The sequence below is a fragment of the Mesocricetus auratus genome, unplaced genomic scaffold, assembly GCF_017639785.1.
Source record: "Mesocricetus auratus isolate SY011 unplaced genomic scaffold, BCM_Maur_2.0 Super-Scaffold_100024, whole genome shotgun sequence".
Taxonomy (NCBI): domain Eukaryota; kingdom Metazoa; phylum Chordata; class Mammalia; order Rodentia; family Cricetidae; genus Mesocricetus; species Mesocricetus auratus.
In genome coordinates, this window is record NW_024429205.1 from 23,917,112 (window position 1) to 23,944,490 (window position 27,379).

General features: G+C 46.3%; 1 protein-coding gene across 1 annotated transcript in view; it reads right to left on the minus strand.

The window, feature by feature from the left end:
- Positions 1-2,925: 2,925 nt before the first annotated feature.
- Xdh (xanthine dehydrogenase) overlaps positions 2,926-27,379 on the minus strand; it is a 62,948-nt gene continuing 38,494 nt past the window's right edge. The window contains exons 18-36 of the mRNA XM_005073579.4: positions 26,656-26,779; positions 24,118-24,237; positions 23,210-23,306; positions 21,922-22,046; positions 21,052-21,185; positions 20,545-20,632; positions 20,333-20,419; positions 15,985-16,176; positions 15,704-15,849; positions 14,740-14,821; positions 14,069-14,164; positions 13,416-13,544; positions 12,753-12,827; positions 11,308-11,360; positions 8,338-8,452; positions 7,467-7,532; positions 5,804-5,992; positions 5,221-5,397; positions 2,926-3,499 (exon numbers count right to left, since the gene is read on the minus strand). Coding sequence (XP_005073636.1) covers positions 3,449-3,499; positions 5,221-5,397; positions 5,804-5,992; positions 7,467-7,532; positions 8,338-8,452; positions 11,308-11,360; positions 12,753-12,827; positions 13,416-13,544; positions 14,069-14,164; positions 14,740-14,821; positions 15,704-15,849; positions 15,985-16,176; positions 20,333-20,419; positions 20,545-20,632; positions 21,052-21,185; positions 21,922-22,046; positions 23,210-23,306; positions 24,118-24,237; positions 26,656-26,779 — 2,146 coding nt within the window. The 3' untranslated portion in view covers positions 2,926-3,448. The remainder of the gene's footprint in view (positions 3,500-5,220; positions 5,398-5,803; positions 5,993-7,466; positions 7,533-8,337; positions 8,453-11,307; positions 11,361-12,752; positions 12,828-13,415; positions 13,545-14,068; positions 14,165-14,739; positions 14,822-15,703; positions 15,850-15,984; positions 16,177-20,332; positions 20,420-20,544; positions 20,633-21,051; positions 21,186-21,921; positions 22,047-23,209; positions 23,307-24,117; positions 24,238-26,655; positions 26,780-27,379) is intronic.

Here is a 27,379-nt window from a genome sequence, read left to right on the forward strand (position 1 = left end):
CCCCTGAGCAGGGCAACCCGGATTCTGTCACCAGTGAAGGCTGCAGAAGAAAGCACATCTGACCAGCAGATGCATGGTTTTGTCACAAAAGCATGGACTTGGAGCAGAGAGGCTTTGCTCCAAGCCTGGCTCTGCCATTAAGTGGCTATGGGGACCTAGACAAAGTCAGTTACCCTCTGTGAGCTTGCATTTCTCATCTCATTAGCAAATGAGTGAACTGGATGGTCCCCAGCGTTCTTCCAGCTTGAGGATGCTAGGTTGGTCTGGGGGATTGTGCAAGGCCAAGGCCTTGGTAGGTCAAGGACAGGGACAACCTCAGAATCCCCTTGGGCAGAGGCTGCCACTTCCAGACTGTACCGGGCCTGTCTCCTGACTTAGGGACATGTCCTTTTCTGATTCAGGACAGAGACAAAACAAAGGGGCAATTTCCTGGGTCTGGGGGCATCAGGCTGATCACAGGCCTCAGCCATTGAAGGGAGCTGCAAGCTATGAATAGGCTCATCCGGGGCTCCAAAATAGACAGCAATGGGAACACTTTCCAAGTGCTCCCTCAGCTAAAGATAAAAATACCCCGGGCGCGGGGATGTTCCCAGTCATAAATCAATCAGCCAGAACTATTTCTGTCTTTCTCCTCTGCCCAGGGTTCCCCTCCGTATGACCTCCACCCTGTCCTGTCCACTCTGGCCCCAGCCACCTCACCCCTGGAGTAGGTGAGGGTTACCAGCTCCCTTACCACAGGTCGCCATCTGGTGCCAATATGGGAGTCCTTACCCCACCTACGAGTGAGCGGGTAGGGATTCGTATGCCTCCGTCATTCTGCACACCAGAGGCCATTCTGACGGGCAGACTGGCTCCCCCAAGGCATTCAAGAACTCTCAGCCCTCAAGGCAGAGGAACTGCTCCCAGGTTGTGCTGGGTTTCTAGGAGTAAGCAATCTCGACTTAGCCCCTTTCACCCCCCCGCATGGCTACAGGAAGGCTCCTGGTACCTGTGCCTACAGGGCTCAGAGTGCCTACCCCTTAGGGCCACTTGGGGTATTAAATGAGGCTCTGTAGATAAAGCAATAAATTTGGCACATGGCATGTTGCAGATGTTCAAAAACCAAGAATTGCCTTCCCCTGCTGGCCTTCCATCTGGCTCTCATCCTCCCACGGTTGACCCACGTCTTGAAAAAGCTCCTTTGAGAAGATTTTGTCAGCCTGTCAGGTTCAAATCCAGCTCCCGGGGAGGCCCTTGAGGATATCTGATCTACTCTAAGAGCCTAAATCAGTCTCCTAGTAATAATCACAGATGCCATGCTGCTGGGCCATCTGGAGACGTCTGTTTAAAGTCAATCTCCTACCGCCCTCTGCAGGCTGCAGTGCCACAATGCAGGCAATGTTTGCTAGCCCCAGAAAGTCCAGGGAACCTCACTCCTGCAGAATTGAGGCACCCTGTGGATTAAGATAAGAACAGCAGGCAAGAAAAGATATCTGGGGACATCAACACTTCAGAGTATCATGGAGATTTCTAGTTCACAAAGCACTTGCTGGGTGAGTCTCCATGAACACTGTCCTTGCTTCAACCAAAGCACACAAGGGAATTCCCAGTCATTCATCGCTCATTCGGTAAAACCTCATTAGCAAGTGGTCCTACCTCTATTCCAGAAAATCATCTGAAACAGACCTGTATAGTTCCCTGTAAATGCCAGATTGGTGGTTAAAGCGTTGTCAACCATACCCATGCAGCAAATGACAGCATATCTAGAATACACTGAAGGGTGTTTTTAAGAATGGTGGGGGGGGGCAGCCCCGTGGGTAAAGTGTTTACCTGGTATGTTCCAGGTTCTATGCCAGTATTCCACAGACAGAACAAGGTGGCAGATTCCTGAAATCCTAGCAATTGGGAGGTAGAGGCAGGAGGACCAGAAGTTCAAGGTTATCCTCAGCTACACAAGTTTGAGGCCAGCCCAGGGCACATGAGACCTTGCCTCAAGCAGGGAGGGGGAAGAGAGAGGGAGGGAGGGAGGGAAAAGAGACAGCAAGGGAGGGAGACTGGGAGGGAGAGACAAGGAAAGGAGGGAAAGAGAAGAGAAGGAGGAAGGAGACAAGGAGAGAGGGAGACAAACAGGAAAATGGAAAGGGAGGAAAAAAATATGGAGAGTGGGGGGGGAGTGCGGGGGGGGAGTATGCACACGTTTCACATTTTAGGAAACAATGACTGACAAATACAGAAGATGCTAGCATTTGATGTGATAACTCAGGCATTTCTCACATGCCAACCAGCTAACAGTTTGATGTAGCATCAAACATAACTAGACTGCACCATTTCTGCCTATCTTTCCATGGCTAGAAATGCAGGTTCTGTCTGGCAGGCTGGAGGTTTGAAAGAAAGCTCCTGATGAGGTCATATTGTCCACTCAGTACTGTGTGGCGCTGGAACCTCCTGACAGGACAATGAAAGCGGATGCTTGTCTTTCTCCTGTTCTCCTCACAGACTGCAAGCGCACCAGGGAATCTACACAGGGTTCATTAGGCTCCGACGTTGCATAAGAGCAGAGGAAGCCAAGTCTTTGATAGCTGCAGCTCCCTTATGTAAGTGGAGTTTTCAGGTCATATATATATATAGACTTCGAGCAGGGGAGATCTTAGGGATTGCTGTAGTCTAACCCTTTCACTTCCCAATAAGATGAAGCACAGGAAGAGAAGATAACATTTGAGGGCCCACAGCTGTCACACCCGGGCTTTTCCCTCTGACTGATATTGATTTCAGTATCATCATTTCCAAGTGAAAATGACTCCGAGGAAAGCTCCTAAGCCCAATCTTCTATATATACACGGCGGCTAGAGAGACCCAGCACACTGTCCATACTCAGTAATTGGACTGGTTGTAGTTTTATATCGGGAAAAATCTTACTTTTAATAGTCAACAATACCAAAACTAACCTCGAATTCATTTCATTCTTTATTGTCTTCCATGACCCAAAAGAGGTGGAGGTTTTAATCTCCTTCCACCGTCTCACTGCAAAATATGGGTGTGGATGTAAGGTTACAACGTGGCACTCACTGGTTTGAGGGAATGGCTTTTTGAAGAAGGCATTTGGATCTGGAGAAACTTTGGTTTTAAGCTTCAGGAGCTGTGTGAGAATCCTGGCAACACAGGACATCTCTTGAGTAGGGACATAACACAAATACTTCCTAAACCCATTTTAAACATGTCATCAAATGGATTCGAAATGGCTCAAGCTTCTTATTCACCACTTAAGCCCAACATCCCTCCATTTCTTATCCTTTTGTTCACAACTCTTATTTGGACCCAAATTGTCTTAATGCATTCCATTTTCTTTAAAACGCCATCCGTTGAATCACGGCCCTCCCATGCAGCATGTGGGAATCTGGATACTACAAAATGTGCTTCCGGCTCCACAGAGGCCCCACCTTAGCACAAAACACTGCTGAGGACTTTCTCTTCAGACCCTCACAGACCAGGGTTTACAGTTTTCGGATGCTCCAGTGACACACTAGGAAGAAACAAGAGAATTCTGGTTGTCACATTTTTTTCATGGTATCTCTCCCACTCTGTCCCAATATATGCCACCTCCTATGCTAAGACCAATCCCATTTTACAGTCTCAGCCACAGGGAACACACCCAGCACAAGGACCCTTCATTCATTTTTACTGGGCACTTGCCATGGAGCAACCATTACAGTGGGCTCTAGAGAGACGGTGATTAACAACACAGAAGTGGTCCCTTTACACACGGCACTCACAGTCCTTAGAAAACACAACTGACATGTGGAACCAGCTGTTCTTACAAGTCCAGTGCAGTGGTTTATAGTGACTGCTGTGTTGTTATAGAGACAAGAGTCTTTGTTCTAGGTTGGCAGCCTCTGCGGACCGCTTTGTGATTGAGTTCACGATGCTGACTTTGCATCCTGTGCATAGGTACCACTCTTATTAAAGATACAGGACTTGGGTAACCATCAGCAGTGGGGATCATGGTGGGTTCTGGCTCACAGGAATGAAGGTGCACCACTGTGGGACTTCACTGCCTAAGACCTCACACATGCTCTGTGGTTCTCACCTCCTAGCTAAAGCTATCAGCAGGCACGGCAGTGGCCTGGCTGGGAATGCACCTGACTCCTTCACTCTCTGTATTGAGGTCTAGGTGGAAGATTTTCCTCCCTTGAGGACTCTGCTACCCATCCCTCATGCTTGGAATGTTTAGAAACAAGTATTCACTTTGCCACCAAACCCAAAGGCTGTGAAATTTCAAAACCTTACCTATCTGCTAATCTGACAGAGGTTTTGAGGAATACTACATTGCACAACTCAGGCTGGCCTGGCTCTGGGATTCCATGGAGGAAAAATATGGCCCTAGCATGTTCTCCTTTTGCATGGCATCATCCACCAAATATGAGATAAGGGGACTTCCCAAAGGGATTCTGAGGACCACAGAATTCCTCTACTGCAGTGGCTCTCAACCTATGGGGCATGATCCCCCTTTGGGGATCACACATAAGATGTCCTGATCCTGCATATCAGGTTATAATTCATGCACTTCCATTCATAACAGCAGCAAAATTGTAGCTATGAAGTAGCAATAAAAATAATTTCATGGTTGGGTCACCACAACATGAGGAGCTGCATTCAAAGGTCACAGCATGAGGAAGGTCAGGAACCATTGTTCTACTACATGCCCTTCCAGTACGGAAGTCAGTCACCCCATAATGCAGTCATCTGGCTTCCCAGGGGCTGCAAAGTCCTCGAGGGTACTTATGTTCCCAGTGTCAGGAAAGCAAATAGCAATGTTGAAAGAAATGTCGTTAATCATATTGCTTCTTTCCCTTTCCCTCTCCACGGCACCTCACGTGGTGTTTTTAACCGAGGAGTCCCCCAGATGATAGTGATTAGCAGCCAAAACTGGGCTGTTCTGGAGATTTCTCCATCACCTGTAGCCAGCTGGAAAATAATGAAATCTGGGGTAACGGCTAAACAACACGCATCCCTCCCGCCTCGAGAGAACCCCATCTGCAAGCTAAAGCGTCAAAGCAGTGCTCATTATTCTCTTACAAGTCCTACCCAGTGTCCCGCCTGGCTCAGTGGAGGCAGCCATTGACCCAGGGTTGCCCAGGTGAAACAGAACCTGACATCCCTCCTCACTGCGGAACTTCCCACCCAAGTTGGCCAGTCAGCAACTGTCCTCCCCTGGGTGAAATGGGAATTTCAGAAGTATCCTACCAGGGTGGTGAACTGGTCCACACAAGCATTCCGGATCTTCTCCGGAGTGGCAGGGCTGTTTAGCTGGAAAAGCTGTTTTGCATTATCACCTCCGTGCTGCGCGCGAGCTGCGCGGATAGCATCCTTGATGGCAAAGAAGATAGACGCAGCCAGGAAAAGAGGCGGCTCCCCAACAGCCTGAGTGGACAGGACACAGAACAAGGAATCAAAGAGAGGGGTTCCAGACTCCACGTCATCCCACAGGCCTAGGAAGCCAGGCTGTAGTCCTGCACCAGGACAGCCAGTGGAGACCCAGCACTAACGGAAACACACCAAATAAGGCAAGAAGAGGCAGCCAAAACTAATAAAGACCGGAGAAACTATTTCCTAAATGACTGTACTTCATAGTTGTTTTTTCAGCTCATGCTATGTCATTTTCTCTGATGATAACAAAATCCCCATTAATTATATAATATACCATTGAAAGTTATACTAAATAATTATTTTTCTTACTGGAACCAGGTTTGGCTATGGAAACTCCTTCTCATCACTGTGATCTCCCATCCTGGAGTGAGAAAATGGCACAGACTCAAAGCCACAGTACCTTGGAGGCATAGATGGCCTTCTTGTTGGGACAGTCACGGAGCAGGGATACTCTGAACTCCGTGGGGATGCTGCCAAATGCAGGGATCTTGTAGGTACTGGGGCCACGAGTATGCAGACTTCCCTCAGGGGAGTAGTGCAGTTCCTCCATAGTGAAGAGACCAAGGCCCTGGACAAAGGCCCCTTCAACCTACAGGACCAAAAGGTTGCCATGGTTACCACATTCCCTCTAGCCCCCCCAGGACAGATACCGGCAGCTTCAATGGATGTAAATCTGACCTATAATGGGGCCTGGGAGGAAGCTGAAACAGCCTTCTATAACCTGTCTGACTCTTGCCTCCATTCCAAAGCATCCCTGATGGCAATGTCTCTGGAACTGGTCTTAAGCAGAACAGAGGCTCACAACATGTCAGCACGGTGACAAGTACCATTTCTCACCAAAACCTGCCACTGTGTAGATGGAGATGCTGTCCCCATGTCATCACTAGTGATCCAACACTGAGAAACAAGCTCAGAGGAGGGATTCCTTGAGTAGTAGATTCTTTGAAATTTGCCTCCCGCCTTGTTGGGCTCCCACTCCTGACTTCTTCTGGAAGTGTCCCCTCCATGGCTTACAGATCTAGGGCCCCCTCTGCACTATATGCTGGTACCCATCTGCTCCCCCATCACTGCAAAGGCTGGACAAACACAAGAGGAGATGCTGTCAATAATCTTTGTATCCACAGTACTTGATGCAAGGCCTGCCTACAGAGGGCATTCCCCAAGCGGTCCATTGAGAGAAAGAGAGAGAGAGAGAGAGAGAGAGAGAGAGAGAGAGAGAGAGAGAGAGAGGTGTGTGTGTGTGTGTGTGTGTGTGTGTGTGTGTGTGTGTGTTGACAAAAGAGTAGATTAGTGCCGGGTGGTGGTGGCGCACGCCTTTAATCCCAGCACTCGGGAGGCAGAGGCAGGCAGATCTCTGTGAGTTGGAGGCCGGGCTGGACCAACAGCCTCCAAAACAATACAGAGAAACCCTGTCTCGTAAAACCAAAAAAAAAAAGTAGATTAGCTTGTTTCTTTGTAGAAATACACTCATGTTTTCCACCAGATTCTACTATCTCAAATGTGACCCCTCCCTCTGTCCTCTCCAGCTTGGCCTATTTTATTAATTCCATATTTTCAAAAAAATGGTTTTCATTGGGTCATCTTTTCCTCCTCATGGCTGAGCCCATGTGTTTTGGTGGATCCCTCCACCCTTCCAGTCTTGGTACCATTTGCTACCTAGAAAGTAATCTGTCTACCGTCCTGGGTCAGTGAGCAATGGGGAGACCGTCCGTCCTTCTGACCTCAGAGCCCACTGCCTAGAACTCAGTCCCAGTCTCTATTTCCCTGCTTCACTGTACTCATTCCCAGAGATTGAGCGATTCCTTCCCTCCTTTTCCCTCCACATCTTCCCCTTTGCCCCCTCTGTCTGTCTGTCTGTCTGGTTACATGTGCACATCCAATGTCTCCTCATGTACCACACTGGTCTCCCAAGTTAATCGATATTTCCTTGTTTTCTGATTTGAAAGTAGGATGGATAATCATCAATCTAACTCTTACTCAGAATGGGTTCTCCACGTGCCTGCTCTGGCCTGCTTAAAAATGACAGCATGCTGTGTCACCACCTGGTCCCCCACAGACCTTACCTGTCCAATATCAATAGCAGGGTTCAAGCTGGAACCAACATCCATGACAATATCTGTGCGGAGATTCTGTGGGTGGAAAACAGTTTGAGAGGGAAGGAATGTCTGAATTTGCACGGGTGTGTGTCTTGAAAACACTTAGATTTTAAGTCCCAATCCAAATAGCACTTTCTCAAGCTCAGAGCCCTGAGACAGAGGTTCCTGTCACATCTTGACTGCCACTATCAAAGCTGATGTTAAAGATCTTAGCAGCTAGGTAAGGGTGGGCTCCAGTCTGATCTCACGCACACACCCACCCATGAGTGGCAAGAGAGGGTCTCCAGGGAGTGGGACTTTGAACCTGGGTTGGATCACGTGAGAAAGCAGTCAACAAACTTTATTGTGACCAAATCCAAAGCATTCTGGTTTTATAGCACCTATAAGGTAACAGTTACATTATTAAATAGCTGAGGAGTTGGGCTTCAGACACAGCTTAGTTGGTAGAGTTCTGGCCTTGTATGCATGAGGCCTGGGTTTGCTTCCCCAAATAAGAAAACAATTAAAAATAAATAAATGGTTGAAGAAATACAGGAAGATTTTGTGCTGCGGGGGGGGGCATGATCTGAGATTTAAATTTCTATATCCGGAAGTGGAACTTATGGTAGACATCCCATTCGATGCAGCTCTCACTACAGCAACAGTCAAAGGGCTCAGGCAGTAACCATGTGACTCACGGCCTAACGTAAGTGCTCTCTGGCCATCACCGGCCATTCACCCGCCTCTGATGTAAGGCCTATTTCCTCACCAGAGAGCATGCCTCCACCAGCAAGTCAGGCGGCAATTCGGTTGGTTCTGTTCTCTTCTCTCTTAGGCTAAAGCTTTGCAAATGTCTTACCTTATGATCCCCTGTCAAGCAGTCAATTTCTACTTCAGAGCAAGCCACCCCATAACTGAAATAGTGGAAGGGATTCCCAGAGTTTGTCTCAAAGCTGTAGCCAAGGTTGGGTGTCCTGTCAGAGAAAAGAGAAAAAGGCTTGTGTGTTAGGCATACCCACATACTTCTTGCCCCATAAATCTGTAAATCCTAAAGATCTTCTTTTTTCCATTCAGCTATTTTCCTCCAAAGAGCCCATGCATCTCAAATACCCTGAACTTTAAATGAAACCCAGATATTCTAGAGCATTTGGCTTGTGCTTCTTTTTTCCAAAACCCACATTATAATTATTCGGCACAACCTGGCAGCAATTAGCACAAACATGTTGGTTTCTACGTGGTAGTGACAACAGTGACAGATATGCCACTTCCTAAAAGCTTGGGCAAGTCCTCAGCACTGCGGCTCTGCCTGGGATGGCACTGAACTGTTCTCACAAGTTCACCTGCTCACCTTTCTCCAGGTGAAAGGTCACAAGGTCACAGCCTCAGAGCAGCCTGGGTGCATCCCTAAGCAGCCACTCCCCATCTAACCCTTTGGAACTTCAACAAGTGATTTGAGAAGAGTATCACTAAGAGAAACAGATGTTGCATTGTGTGTGTTTCCGTCTTAGAGCCTGAGTGCCCTTTACAATAGTGTATAAACCACATAAATGTGTATTTAGGCTCCGGAGCTTAAAATATGCTGTCCCTATGGTATTATATATTGGACATATATATTTACTATATAATGTGTGTTTACTTATGTGATCATATGTTGTGGAATAGTCTTTTTGTATACTGTGGAGATTTATCGCTCAGATTGGTTTAATAGAAAGCTGAATTGCCAATAGCTAGGTGGGGTTTCCAGGACAGAGAGGATGCTGGGAAGAACAGCAGAGATGCAGGGAGTTGCCAGCCAGATGGAGAGGAAGCAGCATGGGCATAGAGTAAAGGCACTAAAGCCACGAGACAAAAGACATATGGATAAAATGGGTTAATTTGAGTTGTAAGAGCTGGTTTGTAACAAGCCTGAGCTATCATAATTAATAAGAAGTCTCCATATGGTTAATCCGGAGCTGGCAGGTGAAACAAAAAAAGTCTGCCTACAGTTATATATAATATATGCATACTTATAGACATATAAAATATACTACATAGAAATAATGTGATCTGACATAACCAGAACTCACCCTCAAATCAAACCAGCACAGGCCTGCCTGAGGGACAAGACTCCTCCCGGAGAAACTTCACTGTCTTTGACCTCTGGCGTCACCTTGTTTATCTAGGTGGTCATTTAGAAACCCTACCTGTGCTCTCTACTCCAAGAAGTAAGAGGCCATCTGCATTAGTTTGTATTTGTGAGGATTACTGGGATGGATGACCTTCATTGTCATCAGCCTAAGTGGATTTAGAGTCACCAGAGGCTCAACAGAGGCTCAACAGAGGCAGGAAGGCTCTCCCTGAACATGGAAGCACTGGCCCATTGCCTGGGGTCCAGAACTAAAGGAAAGGGAAAGTGGGAGGGGCCAGCAGAGCCTCGGCCTCCTGACTTGGGCTGCAAGGTGACCAGCAGCCCCACACACGCTTGCTGTGCAGCCTCAGATTTGCCTTCTCTACAAGGAGAAAAGTAACCGGCACAATTATACCGCCTAGGTTATGAACACACCATCCCATTCATATATGAATATATAGTGCTTATAATAACCACACACCCATAGAAGACATTCTAAAACAGGCATGAAGAGTCTTCAGTTACATTTCCCAGAATCATCAGGATGGACCCTTGTGACATTTAATTTTAACCACCAACTTGATATAATCTGGAATCACCCGGGCAGAGTCCTGGTGAGGAAATGTTTGGATTGGCCTGGCCTGTGGACAAATCTGTGGAGGGTTTTCTTGGTTGGGTTACTTGGAGTGGGAAACCCCATCCTGAATGTGAGCATCGTCATGCCATGGGCTGGGCCCCGGACTGCCCGTGAGGGCTGGAGACTAGCTGAATGCAAGCATGCTTGCATGCATTTTTTCTCTGCTCTCTAATGTGGGTGTGATGTGACCCACTAGCTCAAGCTCCTGCTACTACAGTGATGAACAATAACCTGGAGTTACGAGATGACCCTTTCTTCCACACGCTGCCTTCGTCAGGGCATTTTATCACAGCAACAGAATAGTAAACAACCGTGGCGTTTTCTTACTGATTCCACACTGTGACATAATTTTAAGACTGTAGGATGTGCAAACTTCCATCTACGCCTCACACTGAAGAAATCCAGTGTCTAGCACAAGGAAGCTCACAGGCTGCTCTAACCCTGTCATGGTGTGGCTGGGTATCATACAGGCTGCTCTAACCCTGTCATGGTGTGGCTGGGTATCATATAGGCTGCTCTAACCCTGTTATGGTGTGGCTGAGTATCATACAGGCTGCTCTAACCCTGTCATGGTGTGGCTGAGTATTATCATACAGGCTGCTCTAACCCTGTCATGGTGTGGCTGAGTATCATATAGGCGCCTCTAACCCTGTCATGGTATGGCTGAGTATTATCATACAGGCTGCTCTAACCCTGTCATGGTGTGGCTGAGTATTATCATACAGGCTGCTCTAACCCTGTCATGGTGTAGCTGAGTATCATATAGGCTGCTCTAACCCTGTCATGGTGTGGCTGAGTATCATACCCTGCAGAATTCAGGACAGGGTCGTCCTCCTCCTAGGATATAGCACTCTCAAAGCCCAGAACTAGAACTGGGATCTTCTAATACAGCAACTCCTGCTTTTGTTCCCTCATACATACTTGATAACTGAATTAATGAAGCATCTTTAGACTGAATGAAATCAGCAAGAGTCCCATTGACTCAATGAGGGGTTTGGGGACACTCTGCTTTTTCCTGGCTGTGGACTAACCAGAGTTCAGAGCTGTCAGCACACGGGAATGCACAGGAAGAGGATCATACTTACTTATAAAATCCAGTAGCAGACAAACTCACTGCACTTGTGTAGGCATCCATGACCTTGAGGAAGACAATGGCCATCAGGAAGGGACAATGGTGGTTTCTAAAGACCCAACACACCACTAAACTATCATCATTCCCATATTCCACACAACAGACGAATGCTTAGAGAAAACAATTTTTGACCTAGGATCTTACTGGGCACATAATATAATGCAGGCACTAGTGACTGCGGATAACCTATTAGTGGTATCTGCTCATAATGGGTACTGGACACAGCTGTCAGCAGAGCACAAAGCAAAGAACAACGGGTTGAGTGAGAAAATTACCATCAGGGCTGCTGTGAAAATATTACAATTGCCTGACAAACCTATGCACAAGCTACCAGAATTAAGGTAGAGTTGAGCAGTCTTCGTGGATGTGGTACTTAATAAAATGAGTGTAGAAAGGGAAGTTAAGATCTCATGAGACATGGAAAGAGAGCAGATGTGACACAATAGCTTGTATTGTCTAAATCTGTTGAGATGGGGCTGTGCTATCACACGGTCCATGGACAGCCCCACTTTGTTACTGCTCCCTCCTTGTCCCCTCCCGTGTATGTGATGTGTGTGTGGTGTTTGTGGTATGTGTGTGTGTATTGTGTGTGCATGCGGTGTGTGTATGTGTACATGTGTGTGTGATGTATATGTGTGTGTATTGTGTGTATGCATGTGGTGCATGTATGTGTACTTGTGCGTGTGGTGTGTTGTGATGTGTGTGTGTAGTGTGTGGTGTAGTGTGTGTGTGTGTGTGTGTGTGTGTGTGTGTGTTCTTCCACTGAGCTATACCCCCAGTCCTTGGCTTTTTGAGAAAGTATCTTTCTACATAGCTCATACGGGCCATGAATTCATAATCCCCCTGCCTCTACCAAGAATTACAGGCACACAGCACTTCTGAGAATTCTTAGCATGTAGACATCTAGTCTAGAATTCAGACAACTAGGTTCATTCTTATTGGAAGTTTCTGTTTTATCACTCCTGGCATCCAATGGTACATCTTCTAGCTCTCTCACAGATGACTTTACAGTAGCTCCCAGACTCAATAGTTGGGTGAGGGGAACGGAGTTTGGAGAAGACACCCCTCATTAGGCCTGCTGAACATCTGTGTGGATCCAAGCCTGAATGAGTCAAGATACCACGAGGAGGTGCTTAAGGCAGACACCCCACCTTTCCAGGCTGGGGGCTGAACCCTAATCTAAACGAACATCAAGATCTTGGATCAGAAACTTTCCTCAAGGGACTCCCATCAAGGGGCTCATGAAGCATGAGCTTGTCCCCGCCCTGAACTCAGGCATAGCTCCTTCTACTCATGTGACTAGGTCACCGTCTACATGTGTTGGGTAGGGACAAAGGCCCCACTGTTGTTGATATGCTGCTCCTTTGCAAAAAGCAACTTGAACCAGCTCAGACTTACCCAGTCCTCCCAGGAGCCATCGGGTTTCTTTTTCTTGAATGGTTCCAGCCTTTTCAGTATGACCTGGCAAGCTTCCTAGAGGAACCCCACCACACACCAGACATGTCAGTGTTATGCCCTCCATTGCCCTGTAAAACCCAGTGCCCATACCTCAAACAACCCTGCTGACCCTGATAGTAGGCCATCATTGGCCTTTGCCTAGGGAACCCTCTTGACACTAAACTACAGAAAGGAGACTTCTGAGGGACTCCCAGAGAGGCACCTTCTCCCATCATGCTTCTTGTTTGAGTATATCCTCATGTGACAAAGAATCAAGTAGCTGATTCCCAGCTGACCCCATAGTCAAATATCAATTTCAGCCCATTATCTTGTGAGCAGTTCCAATCCTGGGTAGCATTATTTCCTAGGAGCCTCTGCTTGTCTTCCAATCCCCCTCCCACTCTGTAGCCAACTCTCCTGGCTCCAATGGAAATGGTGATGCTGGGGTTTCTCTATTGGCTGAGCATATGGAGGAATAGCATCCTCATGGGTAGCAGAGTGAAGTCATGACGACAACCAAAGAGCCTACATTGGACCAGTTCCAGACCATCAAGGGGACCTCTTGAGACCCCACATCCAGAGCCCGTCCTTAGCCATGCAGGCTGTCCGAGGCTCCTCACTTACGTAAACAGCCTGGCCATTGATATCAGCACTGGCAGAGGCAGCCGTGGGAGAGGTGTTGGGGACAGTGTTAGTGCTGGTCTCGCTGATGTGAATCTTGGAGGTGGGGATTTTCAGAGCTCGGCTGGCCACCTGCAACAAAAGAGACGTCACTCTCTGAGAAGCAGTTATCATAGACCTTGGCTGCCTTCTTCCTAGGGCAAAGTTCTGTTTTACTGCCGGGGGCAAGAAACAATCTTGTAAGCTCCACTCTATTGATTCTGGAATGTTGTCACCTGGTTGAGTTTGGAGGAGGACTTTTTAGTGGGGTCTGGTTGGCTTAGACATTCAGAAACCCATTGTGAGCAAATACTGGATTTTTTTAAGTCTGGATAAACCTCAATAGTCAAGCAGATATTCTGACTACCATCCATGGTCTGGCAGCATGTGAGAAATGGGCTGTTTTCATAGCTCAGAGCCTAGGATGGCAGTGATGGACATGTCCTTGGAGAATGCACAGTCAATCCTTTAGCACAGATAAGGAAATAAGCCAAGATGGGAGAAGACTTGCCCAAGGCTATGTGTAAATGTGCTCTCAGGTCTGCTGCTTCTTCTGGCATAACCCCCCCCATCTTCCGGACACCAGACATCCCAGACGCAGTCCCCAGGCTTCTCACCTGAACCATCTTGGTGTGAAGACCTTGACCCATCTCAGTACCCCCATGTGTCAGCAGCACTGAACCATCAGTGTACACGTGGACTAGGGCACCCCCCTATGGAAGGAAGAGGTCACATACAGCATTTGGTAAATCTGACTCAACTCAAGCTTTGACACTGAGAGGACAGAGCCCAGGAAGGAGAAAACTATCACCCATGCTTTAGATAGAAACCTGGGTAAAACCACACAGTATAAGCATCGTTAGCCCTTCAGGAGTATGAGAAATGTCTCTCTCTCTCTCTCTCTCTCTCTCTCTCTCTCTCTCTCTCTCTGTGTGTGTGTGTGTGTGTGTGTGTGTGTGTGTGTGTGTGCGCGCACACTATACTGAGAAGAAAGTAGGTCATTTCTCTCTGTCCCAATACTATTCCTGAAGAAACAGAATGAAGAAGCCGAGTATCTGTGCATAGTCTTGCTATCATAAAGGGCAAGAACTAGATGTTACCCCCGGATCCTCGTCTCACTGCTCCTTCACATACTACACCAGCGGGGCATGCAAATTTCATTTTATTTCAGCAGCAGAAAGCGCCCTAGCCAGGTCTGCTACCAGTGATGAGGGAGTCCTCTTGTCATCCCCAAAGCAGGGTGGAATGGTGTCCCAGGCCAGAGGACATGGTCATAGAAAGCCATTACCTGGTTCAGAAAAGGAAGTGTGAAGCTTATTCCAAACTTGGTTGGGATTATACACAGTCCTCTCTTCTTCCAACAGTTCTCCCTGGAGAGAAAAGAACATTCAAGGTCTCACTCTGTGGACCTGTCCGGCCTGAACTCACAGAAATCTGTCTGCCCCCGCCTCCCATGTGCTGGGATTAAAAGTGTGTGCTACCGGACTTGACCCAAAAAGGGCCTTCTTATAGAATACATATTTATGTCTGGCTGCGTACATTTCAGTTAACATCTTTGTATTGAATCAGAATAGGACCTTGGAGCCATTAACACAGTCACTGTCTTAACTGAATTGTGCCCCTGTAGAGTAGACAGAAATGAGAAGTAGGAATCTGGGTTCTGGATCCTCCACTGAAGGTGGCATAAACTTCAAGGTACTACAGAATCATCTCCCTAAGTGGATTTGCATTTAGACAGTGTGCCCTAATGACCTTTGATTGTCCTTTCCAAGGAGGAAGATAATGATGTTTTTTCTATATATTTGTTCAAATAAGTAACTCTGTGAAGAAGATAGAGCCAATATAATTATCCCCACTTTAGAGATGGATTAACTGATGCCCACTTCAGAGAAATGGAATGACTGCCAACATCAAGTGGTTTTGCTAATTTCAAAGGTAGGCACATAGCTGTGGTGATTTTGGTGCCCAGCCAGCGCTCTCAATAATGTGGTACTCTCAGGAAGTACACAAATCGATACAGATGAACCTCAATTGATGGGCTCTGATGCTGAGTGAAGGCTGAAGGTCCCTTGTCCTTTGGCTAAAGAGCTTCACCTGATATTAAAGAGGAAGCTACCAATGAGCTGTCAGGTTCAGTAGCCTCATAAGTTGTCCATTAAACCATCAGCTTGTGATTTGGGGATCGGTGGAAAGCCTGGACAACAGCCATGCAAGAGGGCATCACAACAGCAGACTCCCCACGCTTCACTTACTTGTTGAACTTCTCCACTTCCTTCTTGCGAGCGAAATACTGAGAGCTTGCTATGCATTCATCCCAGCACCTGGGCAAGGTGAACATCTCCAGCTTCTGGTTGAAGTGAGTCAGGTCCCCTTCTTTGTACATGTTCTTCCTCCGTACCTTCCCAAGAAGAGAGACACTTGGGTCTTGTAGCTTCTGGGTCCCTCCGCTGTCTATACTCCCTGCCCTAGGAAATGCCCTCGGCAAGAGTCGCCCTCCCCGGGAAATAGGCTTACCCACTGCTAGGCCACTCACCTCCTCTGCAGGCAGTCCACAGGTCACGGCCACCTCGCTCATCCAGTGCTCTGCAATTAGCATCCCCTGAGGACCCCCGAAGCCTCGGAAGGCTGTGTTGGAGGGTAGATTGGTCTTACAAATCCTTCCAGTACCACGAATGTTGGGGATCTTATAGGCATTGTCCATGTGGAATAGAGCTCGTTCCATTATCTGAGGCAGAGGAAATCAAAAGTATAGGATGTGGAAATTCACTGACTTCTTCCATGTGTCAGGACAGGAAATGTACTCATGCCTGTGTTCCCTAAGCCAGAAGGGAATGTCTCTATTTTGGGCCTGTGTTATTTCTCCCCTAGGATAACTTATCCTCCTATGAAGGTCCCCAACACTGCCTCCTTCAAGGGAATCCTTCCCAAAACTACCAGTTGGAACTGTTTGCCTCTTTCAAAAATAAATGTTGAATTTTTGTTTGTTCCACTGTAGATTTGTTTTCTTTTTAAAATTTTGAGTGCATGAATACCTGTGTATGCCCATGTGAGGGCATGTGTACATGTGTACAGGTACCTGTGGGGACCAGAAGAGGTTGCCAAAGCTCCCAAAATTGGGAATCACCTGACTCAGGTCTGGGAACTGAACACTGGTCCTCCGGAAGAACCAACGTTCTTAATCACTGAGTCACCTCTCTAGTCCTGCAAATTTGCTTTCTCTCCATTAAAATTTTACTATAGTTTAAAGAGTCAACCCATCTCTAAATCACGGTCTGTGACCGTATTCCTCCACTCTCCTGAAGCAGCCACCTATAATGTATAAAGCTGTTTCTTCTACAAGGCGTTTGGCTGGCTGGCTGGCTGGCTGGTTGATCTCGTGTTTGTACATGGGTGTATATACATATTTGTGTATGTGTGCATCTGCATGTGGAGGCCAGAGATCAATGTTGGTGTATTTGTTCCTCAGTCACTCTTCACCTTATATTCTGAGATAAGGCTTCCCACTGAACCAGAGTTTCCCACTGAATCAGGAACTCATGGATTTGTCTAGAAGAGATGATCACTGAGTTCCAGGGACGCACTGGTCTCTCTGCTCACTCCCTGTCCCCCAGTGATAGGACTGCAAGCAAGTGCTGTTGTGTTTGACTTTTATGTAGGAGCTGGGGATTGAACTCAGGTCCTCATGCTTGTGTACCATGTCCCCAGGCCCTTTTTCTTACATATTTAGTTCAACTTTCTGCATATCTAAGGACTTTTATATTTCAGTGTCTTGCTTTTCCAGTTTTAGATTCTCTCTCTCTTTCTCTCTCTCTCTCTCTCTCTCTCTCTCTCTCTCTCTCTCTCTCTCTCTCTCTCTCTCTCTCTCTCTCTCTGTCTCTCTCTCTCTCTCTCTCTCTCTCTCTCTCTCTCTCTCTCTCTCTCTCTCTCTCTCTCTTGGTTTTTCAAGACAGGCTTTCTCTGTGTAGCCCTGTCTATCCTGGAACTCATTCTGTAGACCAGGCTGGCCCCAAACTCACAGATATCAGCCCACTTCTGCCTCCTGAGTGCTGGGATTAAAGACATGTGCCACCACCACCCAGCTTAGACTTTCATATTGTCTTTCCAATTTGGAAAAGGGAAGTTTTACCCCTGCCTTGACCCCTTTCCCCACAGACATACCAGCTTCTTATCTCTCAACATAGTTGCATTTTGGGTGAATCAATACTCAATTTGATATTATAAATCTGTATACATTATAGCTCAACCAGTTACATTGTGATCTCTCTCTCTCTCTCTCTCTCTCTCATTTTCTCATTTTCCAGGTACAAACTACTATCCCTTGTAAAGTTTCTCTTGATCTGTTCAGTTGTATCAGACTTTTCTCTTTGTTTCATAGAATTCCTGGAGCTGACGGGCCCACTCTAGTTTAAACCAGCTACCTGCTAACCCTACCATTCGGCTGCTGTCTTTAGAGTCTCCTCCCAGCACCCCTGGCTCCCTTTGCCTTTGTATTCGTCTCTTCCTAGAACGCATGTCTGTCCCTTTTAGTTCCATGTCCTCTTTTCTTGGAGTACATTTGTCGGCATTTTCTCAAGAGGGTTGGTATGTCCAAGGTTCGGCGAACATCAGAAAAGGAGCAGGAAGTTTGCTGTGGGACTGAATATCCTAGAAACATCTGAGATGCCTCGCCAGCATGGTGCCTAAGCAAGGCCAATGACAACAATAATAGACATGTGGAAGCTGGAGATCTCATGGGGCCTCAACCCTAGGCCAAGCACTGTTGGCACCTAAGGAATGCTGAGAGCAACAGAAATAGCCTTCCCCAGGGAAGTGCCCCCATTGGGTATGTAACATAATACAGACTAAGTTGTATTTATATATTTAGGAATTTGTGTGTGTGTGTGTGTGTGTGTGTGTAAAACAATATTTTTTTAAAAAAAGAGACCTTTAATTTGAGAGAGAGCAAGGGAGGGGCTGAAAGAGGAAAGAAAGGAAATTATGTAACTCTATTTTAATTTAAAAAAGAAGAGTGGCTGTACGCATTTACTGTGACCTCACTCTTACCCAGCTCTAAATAGGATTGTGCATCAATTTACTGATTTCCTGCTGTATTTTGAAAGAATTTACTGGTACATCCCAGTTCTCTAATACTGAAGAACAATAAACCCCTTTCCAACTCTGGGAAGAGCTGTGTTTTTACCTTCCTAAAAACACTAAAACTCACTTTCCAGGTTTCTAAATCCCATGGGGAGCCTATTTTCCTTTAATATACTCTTTATAAATGGCCTTAATAAATCTTGAAATCTGTCCATTAGTTTGGGGATACATTTTTTAATTGCTTCTCGATAGCCTCTCCACTGTTCCCACTCTGTTTTCTGAAATGTCAATCATTTGCACCTCCTGGACTGGTCCTCAGTTTTTCTTGTATTTTCTTTCTTACCCCACAGTGTTTTCTCTTTAGGGGAGAGCTATCAGGTTGCTTTCAACCTCTCTTACAGTTTTAATTCACAATAGCCCATTTTCATTCTTGGGCCATCTGGTGTTACAGCGTGCTGCTCTCTCTTTATGGTGCAAAGCCCGATCTTCCTGAGAAGACAACTACTGCCTTTCACTGCTTTTGCTTGTCTGTTACACTTTGGTTCGAGTTTCCTTCCCCATAAATAAGTTTTTTTTGTGTTCTTCTGTCTCAAGTCCATTTTTACTTCCTTTTACAATCCTATCAACTCTGTTCTGTCCTTCCTTCCTTCCTTCATTTCCTTCCTTCCTTCCTTCTCTTCCTTCCTTCCCTCCTTCTCTTCCTTCCTTCCTTCCTTCTCTTCCTTCCTTCCTTCCTTCCTTCCTTCCTCCAGTTTTCTCTTTCTCTGTTTCTCCCACCGATTGTGTTTCTTATTTAGCGCAGAAACAATGCCAGAGTCTCTTCACGCCACCACCTCCAGCTAGGTACTCACAGCATATTTATGGGATTGAATTACAAGTTTTTACAATCTTTGGGGATAACGACTGCATACTTGTCACCCTGATTTACTCTAAAACACCAAAACATGCTACAGATGGTGAGAACACCAGAAATACTTTCTGTTCTGAACAGTTGCAACGGTAGGGAGGGAGGGAGCGTCAAGTTTTATAACTAAACTAATCAGCCCCTAGCATAGAGGGAGGCCTAATGGGCATACTGGGACGTCTGCCTTTTCTGAACTGTTACTTCAAAGACTAAGAATCTATACAGATGTAACTAGTCTGGTCATAAAATTAGGATAATGGCTTTTAGAAAGTGCTACCAGCAACGTACATGTGATAATTCTCACAACTGATTTTATTTCACCTTCTGCCTCTACTTACTTACTTTCTTTTTCTTTTCCTTTCTTAAGCTACATTTATTATTTTACATTTACATTTATTGTTTTATGCAGGATGTGTCACAGCATGCACATGTAGGTCAAAGGACAACTTGTAAGAGTCAGCTCTCTCCACCGTGCAGGTCCCAGGGTTAGACTCAGATGGCCCAGCTTGGTGCCAAACACCTTTGCCTACTGAGTACTACCTTGCTGGCCCTACTGTTCATTTTACTTTAATACCCAAGTATTCCAGGCTCGTCTGCCAAAACTGTGGCAGTAGTAAGGAATGTGCATTTCTGCTGGTCTTACCCTTGCCATTTGTATGACTCAAGGAGCCTTGGCAGAAGCTAGATACAGAACTACCCAAGGACCATGTTTGACATTACTCAAACCCAGCATTAATACACAGTATGAGAACTTCTCCCATCCCAACAGGCATCTCTAAGATATTGCATAGATATATAGGTAGGATAAGGTAAGATATATGGATAACCCAAGTAAACAACAATGCACAGAGCATGCCCTTGGCCTCCCAGTCAACCCTACAGGCATAGTGATCCTACTTACACTCTGAGAGAGATCCTCAGTGTTCCCACCATTGCTGAAGTGAGCCACCTCCAGAGCCACTATATTCCCATTCTTCATGAAGCCAACCTGATGGAAAGACAGTCGTCCTCAATAGTACCCATATCTGTCCAGACGTCTCTGATCCATGTCTGTCTGTCTCTGGTCCATCCCACCTGCTTACACTACCCAAGGAAACAGAAAAGACTAAGAACCTTGTATTTAGCCAGGAAGGGATGTCTGCCACCAGTTATCAGCATGTCCTCATCACGGTCCAGCATGCAGCGTACAGGGCAGCCTTTCCTGGGGCAGGGAGAGACCAAGAGGGTTAGACACCTGTAAGCCTCCAGCAGCCCAGCCCTATGAGTCTCAGGGGTGCTAAACAGGAAGGAGGACTTCCTTTTCATCTGACCATCGAGCTTCGCACGAAGGTACTGTGCGAAACAGCACGAGGAGTGCTAGGCTGAGTCCTCTCCGCACTCCTAGGATTACAGCCAGTTAAGGAAAATAAGGCATGGACACACAGGGAAATGTGCAAAGAAACTAGCTAGGTTACCCTTGCCCTTGTGTCCAAGGATTCAAAACACGGAAAACTGAGAGTTCAAAGCAGGGACAATTACTTTCAACAGGGGAAGACTCTAAAAGGCCTCCCTGACTCAACTGCCCTTATTTCCTGCTTCCCAGATAATCTAATTGTAGGAGAAGGAGGCCTAGAAACTCACTTGTATGCAGCCAAGGCCACGGCCGTGGACACCACAGTGCTCCGGGTCTCTTTTCCTCCAAAGCCTCCTCCCATTCTCTTCACTCGGACTACAATCCGGTTATCTGGAACGCCCAACATTTTTGCAACAAAGCTCTATGCAAAGGAAAAAAGTATATATCCTTGCATTGATGCAACCTCTGAACTTTTTCAAGGCCTAACCTCAACCTGCCCAACATGCCTGGGCCTAAGCACTGCTATAAATTTTAGTAATCCTGACCCGAAAGTCATCGTCACCTCCCAGGGTTGTGTGGTGCGGGTTCCAGCACTAAGTCACCGCAGACTGAGCTCAGGCAACTCACACACTTGCATTTAACCACAAGGGCAAGATAGCCGCATACTTCCAGAGCCAATCATCATCTCATCTGGCAAGAGCCTATAGGTCAGAAAGGTAGGAGCAGATACCAAAAATCCTGGCAACCACTATGATGTTACAGTCCATCAAGAAAATTCCAGCTGTGGCTACTAAGCTTGCAGTATGGCTATCACTTAACCCCGCACTTGATTTTAAAAGATGAGAAATGTGGGCAGGATATGCCCTGACCAAGGCCATGTAGCATCAACATTATAAAAATAAAGACTTAATTGGGCTCTCATGCAAGTATTAAAATGCACCTAATTGATGCTACAAGACTCGCAAGTTCCATATTACTCATGAGAAAACTGAAGCAGAAAAAGTTAAATGACCAGTTCAATGACACTTTGGTGGTTCCAAGTGTCTGGTTCCAAGACTAATACTCATGTTTGTTTTAGGACTTCTTCCTGTTCCCTACCCAGTCCTCCTGGTCTGCCAGGGGCTCTCTTGTCACTGCCACAACTACTCTGAGCAGACCTGGGTTTTCATGGTGTTCTGTGTGCCCACAAAGAGCTCCATCTCGCCTGCCTCGCCTTTCGGGACAGCGATGGTACAGTTGGTCTCCAGATAGAAGTGCTCCTGGCCACCAATATACAGTTCTCCTAGAAAAGCAACGAGAGACCCCCGATGAGCCCAGTTTTGCAGAGGGGTGTGCCTGCTGTGGTGGCTAATCTTGGTTGTCAACTTGACACATCTGGGAAGAGGGAACTTCTATTGAAGAACTGTCTCCATCAAATTGTCTTGTGCACACATCTGTGGGGCGTTTTCTTCATTGTTACTCAACAGAGGAGGATCCCCCCCCCCCCCGTGAACAGTGCCTCTCCTAAGCAGGTGGCCCTGGGATATATAAAGAAGGCAGCCGAACCAGTCAGCAGCATTCCCATGGCCATGGTTGCTGCTTCAGTCCCTTGGCTTCCCTCGATAATGGGCCTGTAATCCAAATAAACCCTTCCTCCCAAGATGTTCCTAGTCAGTGTTTTATCATAGCAGTTGAGAAGCAAACTAGAACATTTGCTAAAAGAAAAATTCAGCCAAGGTACCACCTGCTGCCAGGTGACCTCTGGGTTTCCCTCTGGGAAAGGGTCTTAAAGTCCTCGCACTCTGGGAGTTACGTCTGTTCCTCCAATCCTCCTCCCCGTCAAAACCGGAAGAGCATTAAATACAGTCTTCTCATTGAAACCACGGGGCACCTGGGATTTCTAATGCGATCCTTGTAAAGTTTTGGGAAAGATAAGAAAGAAATAGGCAAATATGATTGAAAGCAATCAGTCCTGGTGGAGAATTAGTTAGCCTGCTGGTGACTTAGCAAGGCCCAAGAGTCAAAGTAGAAAGGTATTCCAAGGGGGCTATTGGATAGCCTTGCCTTGCTGGGATCTGTACCTAATTCGTAGAGTCAGAGTTGAGGGAAGAGGGAGGGGCAGAAGCTCACAGAGGATGGGTAAGAATCATCTTCAGGCATCTGAGGAGAGCGTGGAATTTGTTCCAAAGCTGGACACATCTGTGGCCATTGTCCTCTCTACATAGTCTTCCAAAGACATAATGCAGGACCACTTAGGTTCATCCAACCCAGAGGTAGGAGAATGGAGGGAAGAAGAGGAGGCTCCCTCCCTGCTAACTGTCTACAGTTCCATTGCAAGCACCAAAGGCACCTTACGCTAGAAAAATGCTACCAGCCACTTGCCTTCTCTGGGCCTCTGTGTGTATCTCAAGGATTTAATTGACAAACCAAGGTCCCCAACCCTTCTGCCACATGCTGCCGCCATACCTGAGACCACGTTGTCAGCTTCAGAAAAGCCTTTCTTGAGATCACCCTTCTCAATTTTTAGCTCAGAGCCATAGAAGGAATTGTTCTTTACAGCATCCTGGGGGTCAAAAAACAAAACTTCAGTAACATGGCTTTTGGGGGTAGGGGGTGGTGGGTAAGTGGTTCTGACCAGAAAGAGAGGGGCTTTCTGAATTGCTGCCTCTCTCATCACAAATATGCCTCTATGCTTTCATTCATACTCTTAAAGCTTGCTCTACTGGAGCTCAGGGAATCGTGTTCTGTCTGTCTCCTTGGTTGGAGATGGACAGCTCTGAGTCTTCTGGAAAAGCAAAGAATACCCAGGGGAACCAACTGCAGCTGAAATGTGAGGCAAGAGAGCTCAGTTTGGCCATTAGTGGACTGAACCCAGGATGGTGAAATGTAAGGTTTCCCCGGAGCATAAACTCTAAGGCTGGAAGGAAATATAAAATCCATTTGCAGATGCCTCTTCACTTATGGTAGAATTACATCCCAGTAAATATGAAATATTGAATATGTCATATGCTAACATGAGTGAGCAGCATAGCTTCATCTAACTGACCTTAAACAAACTCCAAAAGCCTTTATTAGCTTACAGTTGTGAAAAACCATCCAGCACAAACTTGGCTTTCAAGTGCAATGTTGGATGTCATATGTGACTTGAATGTTGTACTGGCGGTGAGAAGCTGTGTGTTTGTGGGTATGCTCGTGCACCGTTGGAAAGCTGAGGAACTGACATAATTTAAACAGAACCGAGGGAAGCTGGGTGCCAGCTGTAGGCAGACATCCATGTGCTGCTCACACTGAACGCCCTTTGTCTAGAGGGTCCTCCGAAGGAATGCCTGGAGATAAAAGATGACTCCGCTACAGGAGCAACCCATTCCAGTTACCTCAATTGTGATGATGGCTGGAAGGTCTTCGTAGGTGATTTTCACCGCTCTAGCGGCTCTCTGGGCGTGTTCTGGGGTGTCAGCTACCACAGCACCAATGATGTGCCCAACACAGGTGACCTGGGACCAAGACAAGCTGTTCAAGACCATGAAGTTCCTCAAGAAGCAAAACTTTAAGGATAGTCTAAAAAGGGCAAAGGCGGCCCCCACGCTTCAGTCAGAGCACATTTTGGGAATGCCCTCATGCCTTGCCATTCCCTGACCCTCCTCACTGAGGCCATGCGCCTCCTCGCAAGATAGATCAGTGGCACCACCATAGAAAGAGATTCCAGCTCGGTGCCCGATTCTTATATTGTCACTCTGGTAGCTTGTTGAAAAACTGCGGAGGAGACAATGTGGGCAACGGCTGCCATTGTCTGCCATGAGCCAAATGGAAGGAATGGTCCCAGCATCTGTCTGTCAATGGAGAGGTGGCTTGGTGATTAAGAGCAGTGGTTGCTCTTGCAGAGGACCTGGGTTCTAGTCCCAGCACCCACATGGAGGCTCACATCCATCCACAAATCCAGTTCCAGGGGATTTCCTGACCTCTGCAGGCACCAGACGAGCATGTGGTGCACAGATATGCAGGAAGGCAAAACACTCAGACACATAAAATAAAAATAAGTAAATTTTAAAAAAATTAATGATGAAAACAGACTCAGGATAATGGCTAGATCTCAACTAACTAAATATTGGTCTTGTCTCTCAGCTTCAGTATCTTTCCTCCAGACCACTTTCTTTCATGTCAAACATTCTCAAAATCCACACTTGTGTCTTATAGCTTCATCTAGAGGGCTGGAGAGATGGCTCAGCTGTTAAAGGCTAAACTCACAACCAAAAATATACCTTCATCTAGATCAGCAGTTCTCAACGGGTGCATCTCAGCCTTTGGGGGTCATATATCTCAAATTCTGCAATCAGATACCTACACCACAATTCAGGACAGTAGCAAGATTATGGCTATGCAGTAGCAACAAAATAATTTTATGGTTGGGAGTCACCACAACATGGGGAACTGCATTAAAAGGTTGCAGCATGAGGAAGGCTGAGAACCACTATTCTAGATGTTCCTAAGCTGCAGGTCATAAACACTGGTTTAGACATGATGACACCAGTTTTTCAGTTTATAATTGCTTCCCTTTAACGACCCAGTGCCTTAAAACTGTGTGTTATATGTGCTTGTACACGTTCATGTGTATGTATGTGCACATGCTTGTGGAGGTCAGAGGTCAGCATCAGATATCCTCCTCAGCTGCTCTACGTAGACCTTATTTTTGAGACAGGGTCTCTCACTGAATCTGGAACTCAGAGATTGGCTGGACTGACTGGCCAGTGAGCTTTGGAGATCTACCTGTCTAGATTATACAGCTGGCGTTTTACATGGGTGCTGCTGGGGATGTGAACTCGGGCCTTCATGTTTGTACGAGTGCATAGAAGACCAAGCATCTCCTACAGAACTCATGGTGGATCTCCTTCGGGGATATTTTTCATCAGATACTCATCAGAAAATAATTGGGACGCCGGGCGGTGGTGGCACACGCCTTTAATCCCAGCACTCAGGAGGCAGAGGCAGGTGGATCTCTGTGAGTTCGAGGCTGGGCTGGACCGATAGCCTCCAAAACAATACAGAGAAACCCTGTCTTGTAAACACCAAAAAATAAAAAGATTATATAGCTTATCATATTCAGATGCAAGATTTTCTAACAAGAAGCAACAGTTGGCCTGCAAGCCTCTGGAAGTTCCCGCTGAAGGACCCATAAGTATGCTACCTAACTGGTTCTGCAGTATGAACCTGCTTGTACCTAGTTGACTCTAAAATGTTTGCAGTACTCCTGGGCTCTAGACATTGATAAAGTAATCCGTTCTTCTACCAAAAACTTTATGTATTTTCTTCCATAAATGCCATTGGAGTCCTTGTGTTTGCAGGTTTTCATTCTTTGCTTCACCCTCACATTAATATTTAAAGAAAAATGGTGATTGGCCTTCAGCAACACCTACTCGACTCTAATTTGCAGCCTTTAGTCAGTATTGGAGTTATAAAATGAGCATCTGGGAGCTATCTGCGACTGAAGCATAAGGAATTTTGTAGCAACTATCTTCAGGCCTTGGAGACATTATTATTGCAGATTTTTTTCATACACTTGAAATTAGTAAATGAACTCTAATAGGAGTGGATTGTCTACACTTAATGGTGGGATTATGAGCTCATTCCTAGTTAGCTTATTTAACATATTCTTGTTTTCTTTAGTGAAGGAGATTAGTGCTAGACTTATATACCTTTGTTCTCCTGCCATTCTGGCACAGTCTCCCATTATGCCAGAAGAGCAGTCATCAATTAAACAACCAAATAACATAGTCTGCCCCTTTGTAGATTATCCCAAATACTGACCAATTACATGATGGCCACACTATATGCAAGATTAGGAATTTGGAACAATGAGTACACATTAAAACCATGTCATTTATTCCAGTTATTTCTGATGACAAGTTCAAATATACCTTATCCTTTGCAAAGACAGTTTCATCGTTGAAAATGCCAGTTTCGTTACTACCAGGAATATCTTTTGCAGTGAAGAAGTCACAGAACCCTGGCACCTTCTTGGCTTCTGAATCATCTATGGACCTGGGTAATGAACAGAGTGAGGAACCAGGTCAGCACACTGAGGCAAGAGACACATCATCTGGCCTGGACAGCCTGTCTCATTCAATTATCCTTCCTCTGCTCTCATTCTTCCCATCTCGGTCTTCTTCACTGTTAGATCCTAACTCATTTCTATCCTCTTCTGAAAATGGTGATTGAATGCCTTCCACAGCAAGGCTATTGTGCCAAACGCTGTTGGGGACACGGGGTGGACAGGATAACCACATACCAGATGTTAGTCCCAGTCTGGATTCCAAGTACACGGAGCCTTATCCAAGAGAGCAGCAATAACTCTGGAAGGCTCTGGTTAAAACATATTTCACTGGAACAAGCACTTTGGGGCCTTTGCTATGCCATGGGTACAATGGCCCTGATCACAGACCAATTCCATAAATTAATAGTGCTGTGCCAAGAGCAGGGTATCCTACACACAATTAGGCAATGCTGACCTAGAAGGAGGATGCTGGAATTGGCTAAGTTTAACAGACTACAGAGCAGAGGCAGCTTGGGGAAAGTTCTAGAAAGTGTCTTGAAAGAATCATCTCTGAAACAGTTAATCCTCATTTAAAAGAAAAACAAAAA